Raw genomic sequence first — 25,603 nt, forward strand, 5'->3', positions numbered from 1 at the left:
TTTCAGTTCTTTTGGCCATATACCTAGGAGTGGACTTTCTGGATCATATGCTAATACTATCTATAGCTTTTGGAGGAACTGGGACCTTGCATTTTAATCATGCACTGGGTCCTGCAAATTATCTTAGCTGGTCTTGCTAAAGGATTTTAAAAATTCAGTCTCAACCTATTTGGAAACTTACAGGGCGTAAGTATAAATAAGTGATATTTTTTTGGCTTCAAATGTCGACCATAATTAAGAAAACTCCAGAGAGAACAGTCTATTGTATTTACCCATACTTTTGCCTACCATGTTCTGTCCTCCTTTCTGATGGTCCAAGTTTCCTTCTTTCCCCATTTCCTTTCTGTTTAAAAAAAATTCCTTTCAGGTATTCTTTTAGAATACTTCTGAGGGCAACAAATTATCTTAGTTCTCCTTAATCTGAAAATGTCTTGATTCCCCTTTCATTCTTAAAGGATATTTTTGCTGGATATAAAAATCAGGGTTGACATTTTTTTTCCATTTATTTGAAATCTGTCATGTCACTTTCTTCTGATCTTCATGGTTTCTGATGAAGAATCCACTGCCATTCAAATTGTTTTTCTCCTATAGATAAGATGCCATTTCTCTCTTGCTGCTTTCAAGATTTTTTTCTTTGTCTTAAGTTTTCAGAAGTTTAATGATGTGTTTATTTAGTTTAATTTTTAAAGTTTATTATTTTGAAAGGGAGAAGGGGAAGAGAGAGAGAGAGAGAATATTTCAAGAAGGCTCTGCAAGGTGAAATCATGACTTGAACTGAAATCAAGAGTTGGACACTTAACTGACTGAGACACCCAGATGCCCTTTTAATTCAATATTTTTAAAGTAATCCCTACTCCCAGTGTGGGGCTTGAACTCAGGACCCCTAGATCAAGGTTTGCGCTAGAAGTTTGGGGCGCCTGGGTGGCGCAGTCGGTTAAGTGTCCGACTTCAGCCAGGTCACGATCTCGCGGTCCGGGAGTTCGAGCCCCGCGTCAGGCTCTGGGCTGATGGCTCAGAGCCTGGAGCCTGCTTCCGATTCTGTGTCTCCCTCTCTCTCTGCCCCTCCCCCATTCATGCTGTCTCTCTCTGTCTTAAAAATAAATAAACGTTGAAAAAAAAATTAAAAAAAGAAAAGAAGTTTAATTATGATGTGTCAGGGTGTAGATTTTTTTGGGTTCATCCCACTTGAGTTTCACTTAGCTTTTTGAATCTGAAGATTTATGTCTTTTGCCAAATTGGTAAAATTTCAGACATAATCTCTTTTTTAAAATGTTTTTATTTATTTACTTATTTATTTACTTTTATGTATGTATATATGTATGTATGTATGTATGTATGTATGTATGTTTGAGAGAAAGAGCACAAGGGAGGGGAAGAGACAGAGAGAGAGAGAGAGAGTCCTAAGCAGGCTCCACACTGTCAGCACAGAGCCCAATACAGGGTTTGAACCTACGAACCTTGAAATCATGACCTGAGCCAAAATCAAGAGTTGGATACTTAACTGACTGAGCCACCCAAGTACCCCCAGACATAGTCTCTGTGATTACTTTTTCAGCGCTACTGTTTTCTCCTTTCCCTCTGGGACTCCAAGGACACAAATTTTAGATCTTTTGTTATAGTCCCACAGGTCCCTCAGGCTGTTTTTTTTTTTTTTTTCTGTCAATTATTTTTTGAACTGGTTAATTTATATTGTCTGTTTTCATATTCACTTATTCTTTTCTCTGTTTTTTTCACTGATTTAATTTTGGTTATCGTATTTTTCAGTTCTAAAATTTTCATTTGGTTCTTTGTCACATCTTCTATTTCTTTGCTGAGGCTTTCCATCTTTTCATTTGTTTTGAGCATGATCATAATTGTCCATCACAGCATTGTTATGGTGGCTGCTTAAAAATACTTGTCAGATAATTGTAATATCTGTGTCATCTCAGTGTTGAGAATCTGTTGATTAATCTTCTCATTCACAGGGAGATTTTTCTGGCTCTTAGTATGATGAGTGATTTCTGTTGTGTTGTGTACATTTTGTGTACACAACCTTTTGTTGTGTATTAATTATATTAGGAAACTCTCAGTCTTAGAATCTTGTTCTAGCAGGCCACCTCAGTACAGTCTGGAAAGTGTTGCAGTCAAGGTCCTTTTGGGCCCTTGCTGAGAGGGGTGGGGATGAGATGCATAAACATAAACGTGCATCTCTGGGTAGTCTGGATCATAAAATCCTGAATGTTTGGCTAGAGGAAGGTGGGTAGTGCCTAAAAGTTTTCTGTCTAGCTAGGCTATCCCTTTGGCTATGGAGAACAGACTTTTCTCGAGGTCCTTTTAATGGTCCCCATTGTTTTTTGGGTTACAAGCTTTTCCAGTATTCAGTCCAGGATATATGAATATGTCATTCATATATAGGATATATATGTCATTCTTGGGTCCCAAGATGTCATGCTGGTCTGCCTACTTGTCTCCATCTTTCCTAGTCTTCCATTTGCTTTACAAATGCCCAGATTTTTAGGTGTACTTAGCAGAAGGAATAGGAAGAAGTGCATTGATTCCATCTTGTCCAGAAACAAGTGCGATACAAGCACTTTCCCCAAACTTTTGTACTAAGTGCAATGATCTTTTCTTTTTTTAAATTTTTTAATCTTTATTTATTTAAAAAAAAAATTTTTTTTTTTTAACATTTATTTATTTTTGGGACAGAGAGAGACAGAGCATGAACAGGCGAGGGGCAGAGAGAGAGGGAGACACAGAATCGGAAACAGGCTCCAGGCTCTGAGCCATCAGCCCAGAGCCCGACGCGGGGCTCGAACTCACGGACCGTGAGATCGTGACCTGGTTGAAGTCGGACGCTTAACCGACTGCGCCACCCAGGCGCCCCTTTTTTTAAAAATTTTTTTTTTTTAACATTTATTTATTTTTGGGACAGAGAGAGACAGAGCATGAACAGGCGAGGGGCAGAGAGAGAGGGAGACACAGAATCGGAAACAGGCTCCAGGCTCTGAGCCAATCTTTATTTATTTTTGAGAGACAGAGAGACAGAGTGCGAGCAGGGGAGGAACAGAGGGGGAGGGAGACACAGAATCCGAAGCAGGCTCCAGGCTCCGAGCTGTCAGTACAGAGCCCGATGCGGGGCTTGAACTCACGAACCCTAAGTTCATGACCTGAGCTGAAGTCGGACGCTCGACGAGTGAGCTCAATGACTGAGCCATCCAGGGGCCCCAAAGTGCAACGATCTTTTATGAGAAGTGGAATTTATTGGAAATGAGAGCCCCATCCTGGAAAATAGAGATAGCTTTGGTTTAAATCCCAACAACAGTGTCTGGATTGTGGGGAAAGCTTTTTAATCCATCTCCAGTATATGCTGGGATGATTCTTAGCCTGACAGCCACAGGGATTTGGAACGTTTTACCCTGGACACCTCTAAGGAGTTGATATTTCTTCTCCTTTGATCTTACTCAGTCTGTGCATTACAAAGAACTGAAATACAGTCCAAAACTCTGACCTGAGCTCTAGAAAACAGTTTTGTCCAAGCTTTCCTGGATTTTATAATCCAGGCTACTCAGAGATGCTTGTTTATGTTTACATAAACTGTTTGTAACAGAAAGTGAGATTCATGGGGAAAATACAACACAAAAGATCACAAAGACAACAAAAACAGCAAAAGTCTGACAGATCCCCCCCTTTTTAAAAAGGACATATAAAAATTGAGAATGGATAACTCAAAACTTTATTAATTAAACGCACAATGTTAAAATATGCTCTAATGATACTGAAGACAAATGAGGAGAGAGGGAGAGAAAAAAGATAGAGTAGTTGGGAAGGGAAGGAGGAAGTAGTAGGAGAGGGGTGGGGGAGGAGGACCAGGGAGAGGAGCCAAGCCTCCGTGTCTTGGAGAAAAGGAAGTGGAGGGTGGGCTGGAGACACCCACCTGATAAGTGTGACTCAAACCTGAAGGGCTGTTCTTCTATTAACCGCCACTAACAGATTTTCAGATGCTCTTCTCCTCAAGTCTCAGGTAGCTCTAAGTGGTGCAGTGGTTCTCAACCAGGCGCAATTTTCTCCCCCGGTGGACAATTTGCCGACGTCTGGAGACATTTTTAGTTGTCACAGGTTGGGTGCAGGGCATCTAGTGGGTAGAGTCCAGGGATGGTGCTAGGTATCCTACAATGTGCAGGACAACCCCCTGTCACAGAGAACTACCCAGCACAAAATGTCAGTATCGCCATGATTGAGAAGTCCTGGAATAGCGTGACCTAGAACAATTAAGATCTGGGCCACGGTAGGCAGTGATCAAAGGAATGAGGTCCGTTAGGTCACCGGGGAGCAGCTCCAATGCCCCTCCCCTCAGGTGCGTCCTCAGATCCTCCAGGCGTGTAGTGCTGATGTGTGCACGCTTCCATCTGTGTTTCAGGGCACATTCCAGTGCAATCTCTAACTGCTGTTTCACCTTCAGTGGCCATTTCCTGTGTACAAGCTCTTGGGATAAAACCTTAAAAATCTGGAATGTCCATACAGGGGAGTTTCGAAACTGCGGAGCCTGTGTGACTCTGATGCAGGGCCATGAAGGTTCTGTGAGCTCCTGCCACTTTGCCAGAGACAGTGAGTAATTAACACATAGAAGGATTTCACACCTGTCAGAGCGCTAGGGCAGATGTCCTCCTGTTCCGTGCACATGGACTTTCCTTAGTATAGAGAGGCAATTTCCCATGATGCCAATGGTGAAAGTGGTTTTATCTTCACTGGGAACAAAAAAACCAAGAGGCACATTCATAGATACAAGTTTGCAAGTAACAGAGACTCAGCTTAATGTGGCTTAGCTGCCAAAGATATTTATTAACCCCCAAGAGTCCAAGAATAGGCATGGCTGGGTCCAGACACTCAGACAAGGCTGTCAGGGAGCCAACCCTGGAGAAAGAGAGACCCTTCTCCTCCTTATTCTTCCTCCTCTTCTTCTTCCTCCTTCTCCCTCTCCTCCTCTTCTTCTTTAAAGTTTATTTCTTTATTGAGAGAGAGAGAGAGAGAGAGAGAGAGAGAGAGAGAGAGAACGAGTTTGGGGAGGGGCAGAGAGAGAGAAGAGACTGAAATCTCAAGCAAGCTCCACACTGTCAGCACAGAGCCTGATGCAGGGCATGATCCCACAAACCCGTGAGATCGAGACCTAAGCTGAAACCAAGAGCTGGAGGCTTACCTGACTGAGCCATCCAGGTGCCCCAGAGAGAGATCCTTCTTTTAGATGGTACCAGCACAAGTCCCAGGAAAGTCTCTCATTGGCTCAGCTTGGGACACACACTCATCTCTGAACCAATCATTTCAGCAGGGGCTGAGAAGCTCTGATTGACTAGGTGTGAGTAACTTGCCCACCCCCACCCCCTTGAGCTACAGGTTCAAGTCAGTACCCCCTGACCAGAGGGACTAAGAGTATGTGAGGGGTGTTCCCCATGGGAATTTGGGGAGTTGTTGCCAAATGAAGGGGCATAGATGCAAACAGGGGTGAGGACAGGAAGCAGCCTTAGGCCACTAGCCTCAGTGAGGGAAATGACCACTCGACACACAGGAGCCAAATGTTTGACCCCTCCGTTCTTGGGAGTGGCGCTCATTCTGTGTTTCAGGGGCACCCTGCCAGTACAGAAGCAATCAGGGCCTGGCTTGAGAGATGCTAGAGTGCCTTTGAACAACTCTTCCTCTTCACAAGCAGTGTCTGTGTGAGTCAGACCCCATTAAGAGGTGTCCTGCCAGCTTCCGTCCTTGTTTCGGGGTTTCAGACTTACATCATCGCTATTCACACATTCCGTGTTTGTGAATTAGCATATTGGGTAAAATTTCTTTGTAACTCTAAAATCAATACTTGTGGCACTTCTGCGATGCCATGTGGACTATGGACATGCACAGAACAGTGACAAGTGTGAGTTAGCCTATGCACACATTCGCAGCTGGGGTTGAACAAGGTGACCCTCTGCCTTCTTAGTTCAGCTCTCTTATTGTAAAGTAGTCCATTTAGTGCCCAGGTATTTTGCATTTTGTAGCGTTTTTTTTTTTTTTTTTTTTTTTTTTTGGTGTGACTTTGCTGTTTAAAAAGCCCCCAAGCGCAATACTGATGTGCTTGCTGTCTGGTGTTCCTAATGCAAGAAGGCAGTAATGTGCCTTACAAGGAAAACACATGTATCAGAGAAGCTTGGTTCAGGCATGAGCTGTAGCACTGATGGCCGTGAACTTAACCTTAATGAATAAACAATATGCATCAAATAAAGTGTGTTCAAACAGAAACAGACATAAAACAAGGTTATATATTGATCAGTTAATGAAATGTTGTGACCAGAGGCTCACAGGGACCTAACCCTGCATATTCCCTGGGAGAAATTGTTCACTGTTAACTAATTCAGTGTTTGTGATGACTACAGAATATAATTGCCATGAATAATGAGAATTGACTGTTAACTGGTTGGGAGACATTGAGCCACACCAATAAGGGGTTTGAGCGTCCTTGGAGTGAACCATGGTGGCACTTCACAAATGCTTCCTCCCATTTTGGCCTCCTGAAGGAAGAAGTAGATGGCAGGGGAAGATGACCCCACCCACCCCCTGAAACGTTGTCACTTTTTGTTGTAGCCTCTTTTCTCGTGTCTGGAGGGCTCGACAGGACTGTGGCTATCTGGGATGTAGGAGAAGGCTACCGGAAGCTCTCCTTGAAGGTACCAATGTCAGCATCAGACAGAGGATCATGCCGGGTGCTGGGTGCTGGGAATACAGCCGTGGGTGAGACAGACCAAGCTGTCCCAACTGGAGGTGACACCTCTGTGGAGAACAGACCAGAAACCAACAAACAAATCACTGACAGTGATGAGTGAAAGAGAGAAACCACAACAGGGTGATGTGATAGAAATAGACCCCAAGGAGTAATCTACAGTGGGAGGGCTTCTTGGAGAAGGTGGCATATGAGCTGAGAACTTGATGACAAAGAAAGACTAGGTGGATGAGGATCTTGGGGAAGGGCATTCTAGGCAAATGTGAGAGCAAATGCAGAAACTCAGAGGTGGGAAAGTGTCTAAGGACCACGGACATTACTCTACAGAAAGATGAGTCCCATAACGAAGATACACAAAGAGTAATGGACTCCAAAATGGTGGCATCGGCTGAGTGCTTCTGCCTATAAGTTAGAGGAGACTCAACTCAAAGTGGCTCTATAGTAAGGGGCTGGATTGTCCCACATGGCAAGAATCCAGAGTCAGGTAGTTCCAGGATTGGCTACAGCAGTGCCTCTGTGCCCAGTGCCTCCTACCCCAAGATATCTACATCCTCCCTGGTCTTGTGGTCTCATGGTTTGGCTGTGAATGCTTGCATCCATGATTTTTGGTCCCTCTGTTCCCTGTGGCTCAAATGTGTCCCCTGGATCATCACAACATTCAGGCTCCCAGAGCTGGTCTGTCTTCAGTCCTCTTCTCCAAGGGTTTTGGGGGAGGCAAAGGGAGTTTACATCACAGCAAATAAACACCTTAGAACCAAATGTTGAACATCCCTGTGTTCAAAAGTCCCTTTGTCCCCTTTCCGGTTGCTCTCTTCTTCTTCTCTATTTGTCCCACCCTTAAGCTCCTGTCCTTTTGTTCTGCACAGGAATTTAATTTCTCTCTTGCTTTCTTTCCTCCTGCCATATACCATATACATCATATACCATATTGCCTCCCCTTCCACTCTTTCTGTACGAGGAAGGCCAAAGAATGATAAAGATGTTGATGCAGAGCCCTGACATCATTCGGGGTCTGAGCTGGCCATGGAACTTATCTCCTCTGAGCTCCATTTTACCTGAGGAAAATAACCCCCTAATTGCCTGAGCCACAGTGGATAGGTTTGAAGCAAACCTCACTTGAAGCAAAAGCCCCCTCACCAACAGGACCTCCAATAGGAATGGTATTTCCTGGAACAAAGAATGCCAACAAAAACCTGCAAGAGGTGCTCTGGGACCAGCGGGGAACATAGTCGTTTTCTTTCTATCCTGCTAAACTCCAGAGTACTATTTGAACAACGCACACAGTGCTGTAATGTACGCATGCATCGTCAACCTTTACAGTTTCTGTTCCACCTTAAATGTCATTGGTGACATCAGGGAAACACAGTTAGTTGCTCTTAAATGTACGCATCTCTGGGGTCCCAACTTTGTGTTTTCTGTTTTTGTTGTGTTTCCCAAGGTTTTTCCTCCAGTTCCTTGTTAAAATTCTATTTTTTTTTTTCTTCAGGGCCATAGTGACTGGGTGACAGATGTTGCCATTAGCAATGACAAGAAACGGGTCCTGTCTTCTTCAAAGGTAAAAATGGGCAGCCTTTGAGTAACTTAAAATTTCTCTCACACTTGTCAGAATTTGTGTTAACAGAAATGTTATTGCCCAGCAAAATTCCTGGGCCGGCTCTCTGTGAGGGCCGCACCTAGCCAGGCCACCCTCATCCAGGGAGCTGCTGGGAACAGGGAAAGCAGGTCCTCTTGTCCTCCTGTGGGGAGTCGCCAGGTATTTCCGTGTCTGCAACCACTCACCTCTGAGCTTTGTTGGAGGAAGGGCCTGCCCAGACCCGTGAGTGACGGAGCCAGCAGGGGGCCTAGGAGGGGAAAGTGTCAGCTCGTTGTGTTGGTGAGCCCCAGAGACCACCCTGAGGTCCCGGGTGGGTCTTCCCTTTCTGCATCACTATGTCCTGGAGTTCCCATGCCAATGGCACACAAGAGCTAGCCCAGGGTGTCCCAAGGGCTGTCCTTCAGGTGTGAGTACAGGAGAAGTGGGCGTCCCAACTTGCCCCCCACCGATTTTTATTAGAGCCATGTCATTCTCTAGTCTGGGGGTTTCTAGGTCTATGGGACCGTGGGCAAGACTCTGCAAACCGTGAGTAGGCTCCCTTGTTAGAGAGCCAGCCAGCCCAGATACTGCCAGACCTGTGCCTACGTGTTACTATTTTAACCTGAAAATATGAGAAATGATTATGGCAACTATATCTCAGTAAAGCTGGAGAAAAGTAAAAGTGCAAATCAAAGTATGAAAAGTGAATGCTTATTTGAAATTATGTCTCATTCTGTGTTTTTCCTTCTCTGTTACATAAATGCTATTATTGAAACAATAATCATTGGACTACTTAACAGCAGCAATTAGTAGTAATTAATAGCGGGACTAATTAAACAAATCTGTTGAAGAAAAATATAAAAATATTTTATGCTGTTTCTTTCTGTCTTATCATGCAACAGTTTAGACTTTAAAAGAAGTCTTCAATGCATATTTAAATTTCTGTTTAATGTTTGTTTATTTTTGAGAGAGGGAGACAGACAGAGCACAAGCGGGGGAGGGACAGAACGAGAGGGAGACACAGAACCTGAAGCAGGCTCCAGGCTCTGAGCTGTCAGCGCAGAGCCTGACGCAGGGCTCGAACTCATGAACTGTGGTGAGATCATGACCTGAGCTGAAGTTGGATGTTTAATGAACTGGGCCACCCGGTGTCCCTCAATTTTGTAGGCTATATTGTGTATGCTTAAAATACATAAATGTAAGACTTAACTTTTTTCAATGTTTATTTCTTAAAAAAAATTTTTTTTTAATGTTTATTTATTGTTGAGAGAGAGAGACAGAGTGTGAGTGGGGTAGGGTAGAGAGAGAGGGAGACACAGAATCCGAAGCAGGCTCCAGGCTCTGAGCTGTCAGCACAGAGCCCAACGTGGGGCTCAAACTCACAAACTGCAAGATCATGACCTGAGCTGAAGTTGGACACTTAACTGACTGAGCCACCCAGGTGCCCCTGTTTTTTGGATTTTCATTAAAATCTTCACAGAAATCAAGAAGGTGATTTGAAACTCCAACTTTTGAATCAAAGTATTTAAGAGCTAGGTTTCCAGAATTTGACAAATCGCTTGATATACTGTAGAAACTATGATGTTGTTGGAATGTGACAGTTCCGCACAGCAGGGGGCCAACACAGACGTGACCACGCTTTCCCCTTTTGATCTCCTACAGGACATTTAGTTGCGACCGCTGAATCAGGACATGTAACATCACTCAGTGTGTTGGTCTTTGATTGCTGCTATAATAAATCACTATACACTTTACCCCTTACACACAAAAATTTAATACCTTACAGTTCTGTGAGACAGACGTATGACAAGGTCTCTCTGGGCGAAAACCAAGGTGTTCACAGGGCTGTTTTCCTTTCTGGAGGCTCTAGGGAACAATCCATTTCCTTACCCTTTCCAGCTTCTAGAAGCCACCAGCATTCCTTGGCTTGTTCATCTTCTTCCATCTTGAAAGCCAACAAGGTTGTATCTCTCTGTTCCTTTCTTCCGTAGTCACATATCCCTCTCACTGTTTTGTACACTTTTAAGGACCTTTGTGACTATGTCCACCCCGCCTGGAGAAACCCACAACAATCTCCCTGTTTATTGTAAGATCAGCTGATTAGCACACTTAATTCCATCTGCAACCTTAATTCCTCTTTGGTATATAACCTAACACATTCATAGGTTCTGGGGCTTAGGATCTGGGGCATTAGTCTGCTGACCACACTCAGTTTCATAAAAACAATCAAAGGAGTGATATGATAATGGATATTCATTTGAACAGTGTCCCCAAATTAATTCACCAACTATTTTCCAAGGAATACTGGTGTCTTTAAAAAAATTTTTTTATTATTTATTTATTTTAATGTTTATTTATTTCTGAGAGATAGAGTGTGAGTGGGGGAGGGGCCGAGAGAGAGGGAGACACAGAATCCGAAGCAGGCTCCGGGCTCTGAGCTGTCAGCACAGAACCTGATGTACAGGTCGAACTCACAAACTGCAAGTTCATGACCTGAGCTGAAGTTGGACGCTTAACTGACTCAGCCACCCCAGGTTCCCCTTTCTGGTCCATTTTTAATTGGGTTCTTTGTTTTCTTATTGTTAAGTTTTAAGAGTTCTTTGTAGATTTTTAATAATAGTCCTTTATCAGATATATCTTTTGCAAATATTATCTCTCAGTCTATAGCTTCTCTTTATATTCTCTTGACAGTGTCTTTTGCAGAGCAGAAGAATGTAATTTTAATGAAGTTTAACTTATCAATTATTTCTTTCATGGATATGTCTTTGGTGCTATATCTAAAAGTCATCGCTAAACCCAAGGTCATCTAGATTTTTTTCCTATGTTATTCTCTAGGAGTTTTAGCAATTTGCATTTATGCCTGTGATCCATTTTGAGTAGAATGTTAGGTCTGTGCCTAGATTTTTTTTTTTTTTTGCACGTGGATATTCAGTTGTTCTAGCAAATTTGTTGAAAAGACTATCATTTTTTCCATTGTGTTGCCTCTCCTTTTTTGTTAAGCAGTTGATTACATTTACGTGGGTCTATTTCTGCAGTCTCCATTCGGTTCCAATGGTCTGTCTATTCTCTCACCAATACCGCGGTGTCTTGATAACTGTGGCTTTACAGTAAGACTTGAAGTTGGGTAGTGTCTGTCCTCCCATTTTGTCCCTCTCTTTGTTATTGTATTGGCTACAATACAATCCAAGAGGATCTTTTGCTTCTTCATAAAAACTTTGGCAATCAGTGTGTCAATATCCACAAAATAACTTGCTGGGATTTTTATTGGGATTGCGTTGAATATATGCATCAAATTGGGAAGAGCTGACATCTTGGCAATATTGAATTTTCATACTCATGAAGGGTTTCATAGTTTTTCTCACATAGATCTTACACATATTTTGTTAGAAATAGACATAAGTATTTCATTTGGTGGGGGGGCGTGGCTAATAATGGTAGTGTGCTTTTAATTCAAGGTTCCAGCTGTTCATTGCTGGTATATAGGAAAGCGGTTGACTTTTGTATATTAACATTGTATCCTGCAACTCTGTTTTGATCACTTATTAATTCCAAGAATTCTTTTGTTGATTGCTTTTGGGTTTTCTATATACACCATTATGTCATCTGTGAACAAACACAGTTGGTTTTTTTTTTTTTTTTTTTTTGAGAGAGACAGAGCTGGGAAGGGTCAGAGAGAGAGAGGGAAACACAGACTCCGAAGCGAGCTCCAGGCTCCGAGCTGTCAGCACAGAGCCCGACATGGGTTTCGAACCCACGGACCGTGAGATCATGACCTGAGCCGAAGTCAGATGCCTAACCAACTGAGCCACCCAGGCGCCCCAACAAACACAGTTTTATTTCTTCTTTCCCAATCTGTATACCTTTTATTTCCTTTTATGGTCTCATTGTGTTAGCTCGGACCACTAATCTACTTTTGTTTTACTGTTTATTTATTCTATTATTGTTTCTAATGTTGCTATTATGGACCTTTCATTTAAATATAATCGTACAATACATGGCCTTTTGCGACTGGTTTGTTTCACTTAGCATGATGTTTTCAAGATTTATCCATGTCGTAACATATAGAAGTACGTACTTAATTTCTTTTTACTGTTGAATCATATTCCATTATATGGATATATCACATTTTATTTCATCAGTTGATGGGAATGGTTCTTTTTGCCTTTTGGCTATTGTAAATAATACTGCTATGAGTGTCCGTGATCAAGTTTTTGTTGGGACACTCGTGTTTGATCCTTTTGGGCCTATACCCCAGAGTGGAGCTGCTGGGTCACAATGGTAACTCTGTATGTTTGATCGCTTTCACTTCAGGAACTGCCAGACCGCTTTCCAAAGTGCTGAATCCTCTTATTTTCCCACCAATAGTGCAGGACGGTTCCAATTTGTCCACAGCCTCCCCAGTGGGCAGGGTTTTTTTGTTATCTTTTTTAGATTGTGGTCATCCTAATGGTTGTGAAGTGGTATCTTGTAGTTTCAACTTGCATTTCCCTGAGAGCTAATGATGTTGAGCGTCTTTTCATGTGCCTATTGGCCATTTGTAGGTCTTCACGTTTTTGATGTGTGTTTGTCAAAGCACAAATTTTTAATTTTGATCAAGTCCAGTTTTTTTTTTTTTATTTTGTTGCCTCTGCTTTTGGTATCAGATCTAAGAAACCATTGTCTTATCTTCTGTCACTAATATTTACCCCTATGTTTTCTTCTAAGAGTTTCATCGTTTTAGCTCTTGGCACCCTAGCCAAAAGGCCATTGATCATAAATGTGAGGTTTTATACTTAGTTTCTTGATTCTATTGACCTCTGTGTCTATCTTTATGCCTGTGCCACACTACCTTTTTCTGACCCATTGAACCTGAGATATTTTTCTATTTATTTACACCTTCTTTAGTTTCTTTCAACAGTATTTTTTAGTTTCTGGTCTATAAGTTTTGCACTCGCTTTGTTAAAATTATTAGTAAACATTTCCTTCTTTTTGATCCGATTCTAAATGGAATTGCTTATTTAGTTGCATTTTCAGAGTGCTCATTGCAAGTATATAAAAATACAATAGGTTTTTGCATATTGATTTTGTATTCGGCAGCCCTACTGAACTTATTTATTAGTTCTAATAGTTTTTTGGTCGATTCTTGAAGGTTTTCTATGTACAAGGTTATGTAACCTTCAAATGGAGATAGTTTTACTTCTTTTCCAATCTGGTTGCCTGACATTTCATTTTCTTTCCCATTGGTGTCTTTTTTGGGATATGAAAAAACTGGTGATTTAGAACCTGCCCACCTCATCCCAGGCTTTGGAGACTTTGTGTCCACATGTACTTCTGCATTTGCTTCCCCATACCCAATAGCAAAGTCTTTCCCTCACATCCTGCAGTGTGCTTTGTTCTGGGTATTTACCACCTCGCCTCTGCCCCCAATCTAGTTTTATGTGTCTGTCCAGCCATCATTAAACAGAGTCGTTTAGCCTCCTCTTCTGGCGAGGTCTGCGTCACGTTGGCACTGGCCTTGTAATTATTCTCATTCTCATGATCTGAACTCTTAGAAAACCTGATCGTAATACTCACAATGTGAAAAATTTTTACTAGCAATATCTTGAAACAGAGCACGACAGTTGCGTAGGTAAAATCAAAGCCAGACTGTTAACACAATTACGATGCATGCAGTTAAGTTGGATACTTAAATCACGTTGCATGGAGTGAATCACGGTAATGGATGATCCATTACTGGGAACTTAACGTGAACTGCACGTCATGGAAAACTGACAGCAACTATGGAAGATGGATTACCTATGGATGTGTATCCATTTGGCATTAAAAATAGTTTTGCTTTCAGCTCCTATTTTGGGGACCACAGTATGGGTTTTGTCCTTTTCCCTCAAACTTCCACATCCATTGCTGAAAAGTGAGACTTTTTGCCCCCTGGAATGGGTTTGCTGGGATTGGGGACTTGTGGTCATAGAGGTGGGATGGTCCCAGAGAAACCAGGACAGTCGGTCACCCTACTTCTGCTTCTCTGCAGGGTGGGATTCTTCACCTGGATGTGATGCGCCTTCCTGGGGCCTCCCAGCTGAAGGAGCCCATCTTGTGACTGCTGCTTTGCTGTTTGACTTGTTTTAGGATAGGACCATGAGACTATGGAATATTGAAGAAATTGACCAAATTCCTTTGGTCATAAAGTACAAAAAGGCCCTGGGCTCAAAGGTGAAACAGGTTGGTATTGGGTAATGAAGGTGTTCGTTAGTCTCCTCCACAAATCAATTTGTTCTTCGAATAAACATTAATTGGGCAACTGGGGATAAAACCATGAGCAAACAGATGGAGATTCTTGCCCTGAGGGAAGTTATGTTCTAAAAGAGGAGACAATGAATAAAGAAGCAAGAAAAATACTGCAGTAGGTCTCATGGCGGTAAGTAAGTTGGAGAGGAGTAGTGTCAGGAAAGGGAATGAGAGGTGCTGGCTGCTTCACGGGGTGGTCAGGAGACACGTCACTGAGGAGGTGACATTTGTTCAAAGACCTGAAGGTGGTGAGGGAGTGAGCCGTGCGGATGTGTAGGGGAAGAACGTCCCAGCAGCGGAAGAGCCAGTGTGGAGACTGCAAGGCAGGAATGAGCCCCGGGCGTTTGAGGAGGGGAATGAGTCAGAGGACAAATGGCTGGGCACACAGCAGGACATGGCGTCGGCCTCCTACACGTCAGCGGCAGACCCGTTGGCCAGGCCCCCCCAGTGCCCTCCTGTGATAGAGGCCCAGGTGCCTGTTTTTCTCTGGGGCAGGATCGTGATGGTAGGGGGGACACACCTGCTTCACCAGGTGCAGCCAGGACCGGCCACAGAGTCTATCCCTGGGGACTGGAGGCCAGTCCCTGTGGGGGCCTTGCAGTATAGACACTTGGTTGCCACTTTGAGAGGCTTGGGGAGTCTATGCTGCGTGCCCGGAGTCCTCCTTCCCTCAGAATCCTGGAGCCACCTAGGCGTGTCTCCTCTTAGAAGGCCCAGCTGGGAGCCACCGCTTCTGGAAATGGCTAATTTGGGAACAGCACTACGGGGCAAGGAGGTGGGGGGAGGGGACCAACATGGACCTGGTCTTTGTGGCCAGCTGGTCATCATGGCCCGTGTGGCCATGTTGGCCCTTAGGCCCTAGAAGCTGACTAACTGCAGAGCAGTACTTTTCCATGTCCTTCACCTGCCACCAGGGACAGGGCTCCAGGAACTGCCTCCTCTGAGCCCTGTCGTTTTTGGGGTGGGGCCATGGGAAAGTATGCTGTAGACTAAGGTAGGTAAAGGATCAAATTTCTTTCTTGCAAAACAGAGAAAAGAAAGAGACATACTTGAAGCTGTTCCAAAGATGAGCCTTCTGCATTTACCTTGCTCTAAATCAATATAAGAAACCTCAGGAGTCAGATTTCCCAGAGGGCCTGCCCCGGGTGGGGTGCCATCTTGCAGGAGGCTGGTGCTGTGGTGGGTACCCCTGAGAGACCCCTGCCCGTGGTCTGAGAACCTGCCCCATGGTGGTGCTCACTTGTTTGCGGGCAGGAGATACGGCGGGTGAGCTGTGCCACCATGCCACTGCTCTCTGTGCCTTGGCCGGAAACTGGCTCAGACATGGAGGAGGATGCTTAGTACCTTCACCCGGAGAAATGGCTGCTTTGTTTGGAAATCTTGCCTACTTGTTTCTCATGGTTTTGTAAGTTAGGTCCCCAGGGTGTCAGGGCGTTAGGATAGCTCCTCTGCCCCACAGTTGTGCTCTGCAAAGGGCACAGGACGGGGTTAGACACGCACCCCCTGTCCTCTCCACCGTCGAGCGGCTTGTGGCTCCTGTCCCCAGGATTCCCCTAGCCAGGGATGAGCCAGGCGGTCGGTGCCTGCACAGCTTCCGTGGGGGGGGAGAGAGGGAGAAGCCTGTGTTCATTCTCTCTCAGTGGCCTGCAATTTGCACCCTTGTGGGGTCTGCAGAGACTGCAGAGAGGAGAGGGAGCTCTTGCCTTGGCCCAGCCACAGGTGGCTGGGTCTGGTGGGAGAATTCTAACTGGATGCCTTGGTCCCCTCTGACCAGCACTTCTTCCTTTTGCTCTTTTTAAATGCTCCATGCCAGTGTGAAGTGTGTGACAGGCCTTTCTCCATCTACGAAAGTGACATCTTTTCTGAAACCGTCACCAAATGTGTGTTCTGCCGGATGGATGCAAAAGACTTGTCAGCAGAGGCCTCATCATCATCCGGAGGGGAAGCTCACTGGCAAGGGAGTGCAGCCCGGCCACAGATGACTGATGGCCATTGGGCCTGTTGACTGACTTGAGCACCTGTCATATGGGTTTTGGGGTTCTGCAGGGACCTTTCTCTATGGCCCCTTCCTGGCCGGGTAGGCGTATCAGACAGGGGCAGGGGCATGGCCTCAGCTCCACAGCACTCTTGGTAGTGGAGATCATACACTTTTTTAGTTTTCATGACGAATAAATCTAGATTCCTTTAGAAAACAAGCATGTGTGTGAATTCTAGAGGCATTTTTGCTCCTTCTAAGCTTTATGACCTGGTGTCCCTGGTGTCATTTTTGGAACACATTCTGGACTCTGGTGTTGCCCTGTAAGGCAGCCAGGCTAGCAACTGCAGCTCCTGTGGACGGCTCTGTCAAACGACAGGAAGATGTGTGGAGACCCCTCCGGGGAGGAGACTGTTGTGTGGCAAGGCACTCTGGGTCGTCCCTGGTTAATGCTCCTAGACGGCCATCCACCCAGAGCAGAGGAAGGTCTGGTTAGGCAGGTGGGCGGAGGGCATTTCCATCACAGGGTGGGTCATCCTCTCTGCCCCAGACTTTTCCAGAATGCCCAGGCAGATGTAGAGCCCTCCTCCTGCTCCCACAGCATACCGTACTACATAAATCAATTCCTTCAGAAGGTTTGATGGACAAACAGGAAGGGCTCCCTTTCCCATTTGCTATGGCTCGCACGATTCCTGTCAGTCGTTAGCACTGCCCTTGCTTTGTTTAAAAAACTTAATTGTAGGTCTGATTTACTTAGCGTATTTGACTGGCATCCAATGATTCTGCCCATGAGCACCGTAACCTGGTCGTCACTATTTGGGCAGGTTCCGTGCTTGGGCGCTGCCCTCCTCAGTCATAACCCTGGTGACTCTGGTCACCCTGGGGCTGGCTATTCAGTATGTATCCACTTATCCACGTGAATGATGTATGAACATGTCAAAGCTCCACTTCACGCTCTCTTTCAAAGAGAATTCCTTTTGCTAAGTGGTCTCCCTCCTGCCGCACACGGCACGCACAAAGGAGTGCTTCCCCTTCTGCGTTGGAGGACGGCTCGGCTGCAGGTACCAACAGTGTCGCACCGATGGGCACATAGCTTTGTTTCTCGATTTTTGCTATTACAGATAATACTGGAGTAAATCTTCTTGAGCATATGCACTTGCGGAGTCTAACATTTCTGCGGATGAGGCTCTCCCACGGGTGGGTGAATGAATGGATTGGCTCGAAGGCCCTCTGAAAAGTGTTGGGAAGAGGTGGCTGCGCTGTCCGGGCGAGGAGACCCAAGAAGCTGCAGGCGAGCACCCTGCCAGCTCTGGCAGCACATGCGGTGTCGGTGCTCCGAGGCCAGCGGCCTGGGTTCCTCGAAGCTCCGGATCCCTCAGGGCCGGCGGCTCAGGCGCCCGCGGTGCCCTCCCGCGGGAGAGGCGGCCCCACCGAAGGTCTGGTCGCGGCAGGCGGGCAGATGCCGCCCCCGGAGCGGGCAGGGCCGCCCACCCCCAGTGCGTCCGGGGCGCGCCGCAGGCTCCCGGGCCCAGGGCTCCAGCGCGGTGAGCGGGGCCACGGCGAGCTGTGCGCCCAGACCGGACGCCGGGGGCCTGGGCCTCGCGGGACAGCGGCGGGGGGCTTCCTCCGCCAGGTCTGGAGGGCAGAAAGCCCAACCTTGCGCGGGTACCCCCCCCTCCCCCCCCCCCATAGACAGGGCCATCTGGCTCCACGCCGCGGCGCAGACACCACAGCAACCGGGAAGACCAGCGCTCCCGGGCCTGGGGCAACACTCGCTTCCCACTTTTCCGGCTTCCGTGTCCAACCCCCTCGCCTCAGCCGCTGGTGTGGGCAGGACTATACACCACGCATGCGCCTCTTGCGGACGAAACTTGTGCGCATGCGCACCGCAGAGGGCTTAAATGGTGATGGGGAACAGATTCTCGCGGTATTCGTGCGGGCGGCGCCGTGGCTTAGTTGGTTAAAGCGCCTGTCTAGTAAACAGGAGATCCTGGGTTCGAATCCCAGCGGTGCCTCAACCGAGCGTCCCGGCTCTCTTTTTACCTGTGCGCATTTTTGCTCTGCTGCCCTACCCAGCGCCCCTCGCTTTAGATGTATGAAGGTGAACCTGAGAAGCCGGTTTTGCGGGCTCGGTGCTGCGGCGGTGTCCTTCCCTGGGACCTCCGTGGCTCCCGCGAGCTAGCTTTCCCCTTGCTGAGCTGGGCAGGGCGAGCTGGGCCCCCTCTGCCCATTCTTCCTCCGAGCGCCCCACCCCGGCTTTTGACGGGTCACCCCCTCCAGCCTTGCGATCGGTGCCTCACATCTCACAGGAGCGTCTGGCGAGGTCCACGCTGAACCCGGTCAGTGTGCCCCCGGGGCTGCGGGAAGGATGAGTCAGAGGCTGTATCTTCCGGGCGCCAGGTGGGAGGCTGACCCCTGAGGCCCGCAGCTCTGGCTGCTGCACAAATACGCAGCTGGAGGGCCTGACCCAAAGCAATTGCACCGGAGTCCCTGGGGGTGCCGCGAAGCATGGGGATTTGGAACAGTCACCCAGGAACACTCTTGTCAAACTCAACAAAATTGACGTCCGACGCAACAGGACAGTCCCAAAGAGCTGCAGAGATGGCAGGTAGGGCATCAGCCTGTGTTCCTAAGAGTCAAATTCATCTACTCCAGAAGCAGCATCTCTCTCTACCTCTCCCATGCATTTGGGTAATTACTGTCTTGTTTCTTCTCTTGTTTTGGGGGGATCATTTTTTTGCCCTTCGCAACCTTTGCAGTTGGCACTGCAAAGGAAAACCTATACAGGTGCGTTGAAGCTTTGTGGGTCTCATAGGCACCTTGTCACCAATCCAATCAGCGACGACTTTATTGGTAACAGGACTTGAGTCTTTGCTGGGATGTTGCTGTTTCTCTTGCGCATCTTTACTGCCCGTCTCTATAGCGGGTCAGTTTTGAGCATTTGCTTATTCGTGGCCAAGGGGAGATGTTGGTTGGGGGCGTAAGTCTGGGTTTTAGGGAGGGTCAGCGGGAGAAGAGCATTTGTGGCCATCGGCCATGCACACAGCAGATGACGTTGAAACCACTAGATTGGGTGAGCACCCTTAGGCAATAAGCAAAGCCAGAAAGGAGAAACAGGCCCAGGTTAAGCCCACCCCTCCTGTTCCTTAAAAATGCCATGCTATTTCTGCCACAGGATCTTTGCAATTTCTTTGTCCTGTGCTTGAAATGCTGTTTTCTGGGCCCTTCCTTATTTTCTGGCCTTCCTTAAGTGTATCACTTCTTTGGGAGGCCCCTCCTCAGCCATTCTCTGTATAGGAAGGAACCCTTGCCTCCCCCAGGCCAGCCTTCAGGGCCTTGAAATAGTCTGAAGTTGTTTTATCTGTCTATTGTCTGTCTTCTCAAATAAAATTAAGCCCCAAGGCATGGGGAGCCACATATGCCTACCTCTGTGCCCCCAGCACCTAATGGGGCTTGGAACACAGGCATTGGTGGACAGTGACTTTTTAAAATTGATCAGATCGTGCTGATTGGATTATGTAAATCTGAGGTTTTTGGACAACTAGTCCATCTTTTCAAATAATGTAAGGCAGCAGTACTCTCAAAATGTAGTTCACGGACCCCTCAGCATCCCTAAGACTCTTTCAGGTGGTCAAATGGGTTTTCACGACGACACTCAGACGTTACGTTGTTTTCGTACTGTGTTGACATTTGCACTGATGTGCGAAAGCGGTGGTGAGTGAAAATTGCTGGCGCCTTAGCAGGAATCAAGGCCCCTCGTTGTCACTGTATTTATTCCTTACCACCACTTTGGCAGGAAACAGACAAAACCAGTTTCACTTAAGAATGTCTTTATGAAGCAGTAAACATTACGAATTTTATTAAATCTAGACACTTGAGCACGCAGCTTTTTAATCTTTTGTGTGGGGGAACGGGAAGTCTTGAGGTCGTTCGGAGAACAGTACTTGTGATTGAGGGGTTAGTGGACTTGGCCGTGTTTTTCGCAAAAGACTTTTTGTTTGAGGAGATAACTGACAGGCACACTGTGCTCATTCAGAGTATCTAACAGGTATTTTCTTGAAAACGAACAAAATGAGCTTGTCACCTCAAGGAAAACAACTCGACAGTATTTCTTGCCAAGGATGAAACGTGAATTCCTGAGTGAAAACTGTAATTCTGGAAAAAGTATCTACCACCACGAGCTTGGCAATTTTCCAATATTTAAAAAAACTTTCTGATGAGATTGGTGGTTGTATTAACAAATATATTTTTTCGACATTGTGTGACAAAACATGTCAACGTTTTGGAAAATATGCATAATTTGGTGAACTGATATCTTCCAAAGGACCAATGGATGATCTATAAAGAGCAAAGTATACCAGGATATTTTAATGCAACAGACTAGGACATGTTCATCAGTGTGGTTTCAGATTCCACACCACCATTTATTCAGTTTTGGTGTATTAGGAAAGAAGAATATCCACCAAGTTTTGGAAAAGTCCACTCAAATGCTCTTCCCTTTTCCAACTACTTATCTGTTTGAGGACAGATTCCCTTGTTCTACTTCAATCAAAATAACATCGCAACAGACTGAATGCAAGAGTAGATATGACAATCCGGCTGCCTTCTATTAAACTCGACATAAATGAGATTTGCAAAGCTGTAAAACAGGGCCATCCTTCTGGCTAAATTTAGTTTTCTTTTGTAAATGGTTTCATAAAAATGTTATTTATGTTAACACGGAATAGATTTATTATTGTTTTAAAATCAATTAAATAAATGAAATGTTTGTGTATTATCTTAGTTTCTTAAACTTATGGGTTTTTTTTTAAGTTTATGTATTTATTTTGAGAGAGAGAGAGAGAACACAAGCACAAGCAGGGGAGGGGCAGAGAGGGGGGGAGAGAGAATCCCAAGCAAGCTCCACACTGTCAGCACAGAGCCTGACACGGGGCTCAATTTCACAAACCATGAGATCATGAACTGAGATGATATCAAGAGTCAGACGCTTAGCTGACGAAGCCACCCAGGTGTCCCAGTTTTAATTCTAATATCTCAAGTGTTTACACATATATTCCAGATAAACAAAAGCTTCTTGGGGATCCTCAATAATTTTTAAGAGTGCAAAGAGATCTCGAGATCAAAAAGATTTAGAACCACTGTTTTAATGCAAAAGCTTTGGGGGCCTTGAAGGGTTTTAACAGAGGCAGGATAAGTGAGAGTATTGGGGGGTGTGGGGATTGCATGGATTCCCCTCAATGGGACGGTTTCTCTGAATCGTGGTGACAGCTCCACTTTCATTGATTGGTGACTCTTTTGATAACGTTGAGTGCATCATCTTGACTCGATCACATAATTATGATTTAAGAAAAGTTTAATCATACCAGTAAATCCCTAGGATGAAAATTCAAATAAGAAATATATAGACTGAAATATATGAGAAGCAGGGCAGTGTACTGGGTAAGAACACAGAATCTGAAGCAAGGCTGCTTTGCCACATACTGGCTGTGTTTATTTGTTGTCAGCGATCAACACTGGGCACGTTTCTCAACCCCTCTGTGACTCAGTTTCTGCACATGTAAAATGGGGATAATAATCATAAATACCTCATTTTGATGCAGGCTGGCTGGGTCCTAAGGCCCAGGAGGGGTCCCGCAGGACCAGCCAACAGGGTCCTTGGCTTTGTGCAGGATGAAAGTCAAAGGCAAGCAAGCAGTGAGAGCAGAGTTTATTGAAGATATAGAGCGAGCAGAAACAGACTGAGCATCTGGGAGACTCAGAAAGGAAAGGGAACATGAGCTACGTCTTTGCTTGGGGGTCAGGAGTTTTTACCGAGGACAGTGGTCTGGTGTATGTGTCCTCTCAGGCACCCAGAAACTGGTCGAACAAGGGTGAGTGCTCAAGTGTCCTCCATGAGTCACATATGCCCTACAGCCAGGTGTGGGGAATAAGTTAAAGAATTCTCGGAGCTCGCACCAATGGGTTAACAAGGCTTAGGGAGGAAAGCCACCACAGGGTGAAAGCGCCCAGCGTAGAACAAAGCATAGAGCAGAAAGCCGCTTCCACAGGATGAAAGCATCTGCGAACAGGTAGAGGCGGAAAGCCACCACAGCAGGGTGAAAGCACCCAGGATTTATCATTAAGTAAAACAAAGCATAGAGCAAAAAAGCCGATACAGGGTGAAAGCGCCCACAGCTAATCAGCGAGAAAAATACCTGGTTAACCCTGAGGTAGCATGCTCTATCTGTCTTAGCCCCTAGAAAAGTTAAGATAAACAGACACGGTGCCTGGTGCCTGCAGTAAACGGCCATCTGCTCGGTGCCAGGACTTTAATTTGTCTTGACCCAACCCCCTAACACTGCATACCTTGGAAATCACTGTTTTATTGTCTCTTTCTGCACGTCCATCACATATGTAAGCCTTCTGATCCTAATAAATATGGAGAAAGGACCCTCACTCAGGGCTCTTGTCTCCTTCCGGACATTAGCCCCTCTCGTATTCAATTCTGTGTCCACTCTCTTGCTGGACAAGAGAGAACTCCAGACTCAAAATCTGTGACAGCCAGGGATCTTAGCGTCAAGGGGTTTGAAATCAGTGGTCTTGGAGAACATTCATGATGACCTGGCCCGGTCACTCCTTTGATATCTGTTGTGCTGGGGGACTCCAAAGAAATCATTAACTCCTTGACTTTTACAAGGAGGACATACATAAAGGCACGTGTAAGGTGGGGATGTGGGTCCTTGAAAGAAGCAGGAAAAGAAGCACAGGAAAAAACCCAGCTTTTTCTTTCATGGGGTCCCTTCGGTTTCCCTGTCTCAGTTCGGTCGTCCTAAGGACTACGTGTGTTATGTTCACCCTTACATCACTTAGAGTGAGTGCTACTTGGGGGCTTACTGTTCTGTTTAGGTCTTTGACCATTAGGGAGGGCAGTATGCTCCCCTTGGTCTGCCAATTCAAATGTTAATTTCCTCCAGAAACACCCCCACCGACACACCCAGAGTAAGATTTGATCAACTACTGGGGCACCCCAGTGGCCCAGTCAAGTTGACACATAAAACTAACCCTTTTTATTGGGGTGATGGAAACAATCTTCATCTTGGTAGGGGTGTGGGTACGTATTTATCGAAACTCATTTAATTGTACACTTGAGATTTATGCAGTTCACTCTATGAAAATTAATCTCAATGAAAATATTAAAACAATCAAAGTCACACTGATAGCAATCAGGATCTTCATCCCGGTCTGTCCCCCTCTCCTGCCCAGCCCCCCATCCTCACCGCCCAGCTCCATGCGGATTCAACTCCTCTCGCCTGTTGTCTGTGCCTTCACAACAGGGCTGCCCCCATTACCTCCTATTTCTACGTTTGGTGCCATTCCAGCCTAGGGGGTTCCAGACACAGGTGCATTAGGGCAAGGAGGGCATGGATGTGCACACCCTGTTAGCAGCTTCCTGGGAAGGGCTTCACGTACAACGTCTGGAGAGTGGCCTCAGCCTTGGAGAAGAGCGCCGCCCTGAGGCCAGGGAGGGGTCCACAGTAGAGTCTCCAGAGCAGGGTCGGGGGAGGGGTGGGAAGTGGGATCTTGGCGGAGGTGGGGTGGGGCGGAGGTGGGGTGGGGCGGAGGTGTTGGCGAAGAAGGGTTGGTGGGGGGCGGGCAGAGACAAAATCAGTCATTGATTTTCCTTACCCCACCCCAGTCATGTAGTTATTTTTATAGATCAAACCTCAGTCATGTAGTTATTTTTATAGATCAAACCCTAACATTGAATGTATTTGTACAAACGGTACATTTCACACCACGTTTTATTTCTTACAATCAATTAGATTATACTTAATATAAAAAACGCATCAAAATTTAATTTAAATTCAGCAAACATGGAGTGAGCGTGTCTATTAGGGATAGGACGATGTACCACGTGCTCTGAGGCTGTAAACATGGGGAGCAAAGGGCAAGTGTGGGAATTAGCGTGGACTGGTTTCCAGCCTTCCATGTTTTGGTTCCTCAGTGGTCTGTGCTCCTGAGATAGTCTCACTTCCCTTTGAATGCAGGGTGGCTCCTTAGAAGGCTGTTGTAATCAGTTATTAAAAAAAATAAAGCGGCCAATAAAGTTGGCCACCAGCTCAGTTTACTCTGTGTGTGACCTATTACCTAGCGTGTATCGCGGATGGCGTTGCATAAAGGAGCTTGTGAACCTGGCTTTAAGGAGGCTTCTGGAGGCTGGTTTCTGCTCCAGGGAGAGAAAGTCTCGGCAGAGCTTGCGTGGGTCAGCCCCAAGGACACACAGCTAGGGTGGCCTTGAGGGTGGGAGTGGGCATGTGGGATGGCTGTGAATCCACACCCGTGAGAATCATGCCTGGAGATGGCCAGGCTTGACCAGATTGCTGGTGGGGTGCATACATACCCCCGATTTCCCTCTTTCAGTGAATCCCAAAGCTCTTTTCAACGTACCATAGTGAAAGGATTTTGTTTGAATCGGGATAACATATAGAAATAGAGTTGTAGGAACCCATTTCATCAAATAAATGTTTCGAGACCGTGTTTATAAAACCTCATTACTGAGCTAAGAGTTGATTCTAGATCAACAGCATTTCAAAATGAGCTTGGAAGCTAACAAAGAGACCGGCCATTATGCTTATTATAGTCCTTTTCCCTTATATTCTAAAACCAACAAATTTGTAGCTAGCCAGTGGTAACCTATTAGCTACATAAACATGTACGATGACTCCCAGTAATTTTGAGATAACGCTGGATTTTGTATTTGCAACCAACCCCAACAATATGGCACATCTACTTTTATTGGTGTATCTTTCAATCTATAATTTTTATAACAATTTTAAAACAACACTATAATTCTTTAAAACTACCTTCCACCACCATGGGGCGCTTGGGTGGCTCAGCCAGTTAAGCATCCAACTTCAGGGGCGCCTGCGTGGCTCAGTTGGTTGGGCGTCCTACTTCGGCTCAGGTCATGATCTCACGGTCCGTGAGTTCGAGCCCCGAGTCGGGCTCTGTGCTGACAGCTCAGAGCCTGGAGCCTGTTTCAGATTCTGTGTCTCCCTCTCTCTCTGACCCTCCCCCGTTCATG

General features: G+C 45.9%; 1 protein-coding gene and 1 non-coding gene across 2 annotated transcripts in view; both read left to right on the top strand.

Annotated features, from left to right (window-relative positions):
- Positions 1 to 16,759, top strand: part of WDR88 (WD repeat domain 88) — a 41,865-nt gene extending 25,106 nt beyond the window's left edge. The window contains 6 exon segments of the mRNA XM_025914723.2: positions 4,397 to 4,584; positions 6,592 to 6,674; positions 8,214 to 8,282; positions 14,406 to 14,498; positions 16,378 to 16,507; positions 16,510 to 16,759. Of these exon segments, the coding sequence (XP_025770508.2) occupies positions 4,397 to 4,584; positions 6,592 to 6,674; positions 8,214 to 8,282; positions 14,406 to 14,498; positions 16,378 to 16,507; positions 16,510 to 16,550 (604 nt within the window). The 3' untranslated portion in view covers positions 16,551 to 16,759.
- Positions 16,760 to 18,480: 1,721 nt separating this feature from the next.
- Positions 18,481 to 18,554, top strand: TRNAT-AGU (transfer RNA threonine (anticodon AGU)). The gene has a single exon. It is a non-coding gene; the product is annotated as a tRNA-Thr (tRNA).
- The last annotated feature ends 7,049 nt before the right edge of the window (positions 18,555 to 25,603 follow it).

The sequence above is a fragment of the Puma concolor genome, chromosome E2 (genome assembly GCF_028749965.1).
Source record: "Puma concolor isolate L17-30 chromosome E2, mPumCon1.1.hap2, whole genome shotgun sequence".
Taxonomy (NCBI): Eukaryota; Metazoa; Chordata; class Mammalia; order Carnivora; family Felidae; genus Puma; species Puma concolor.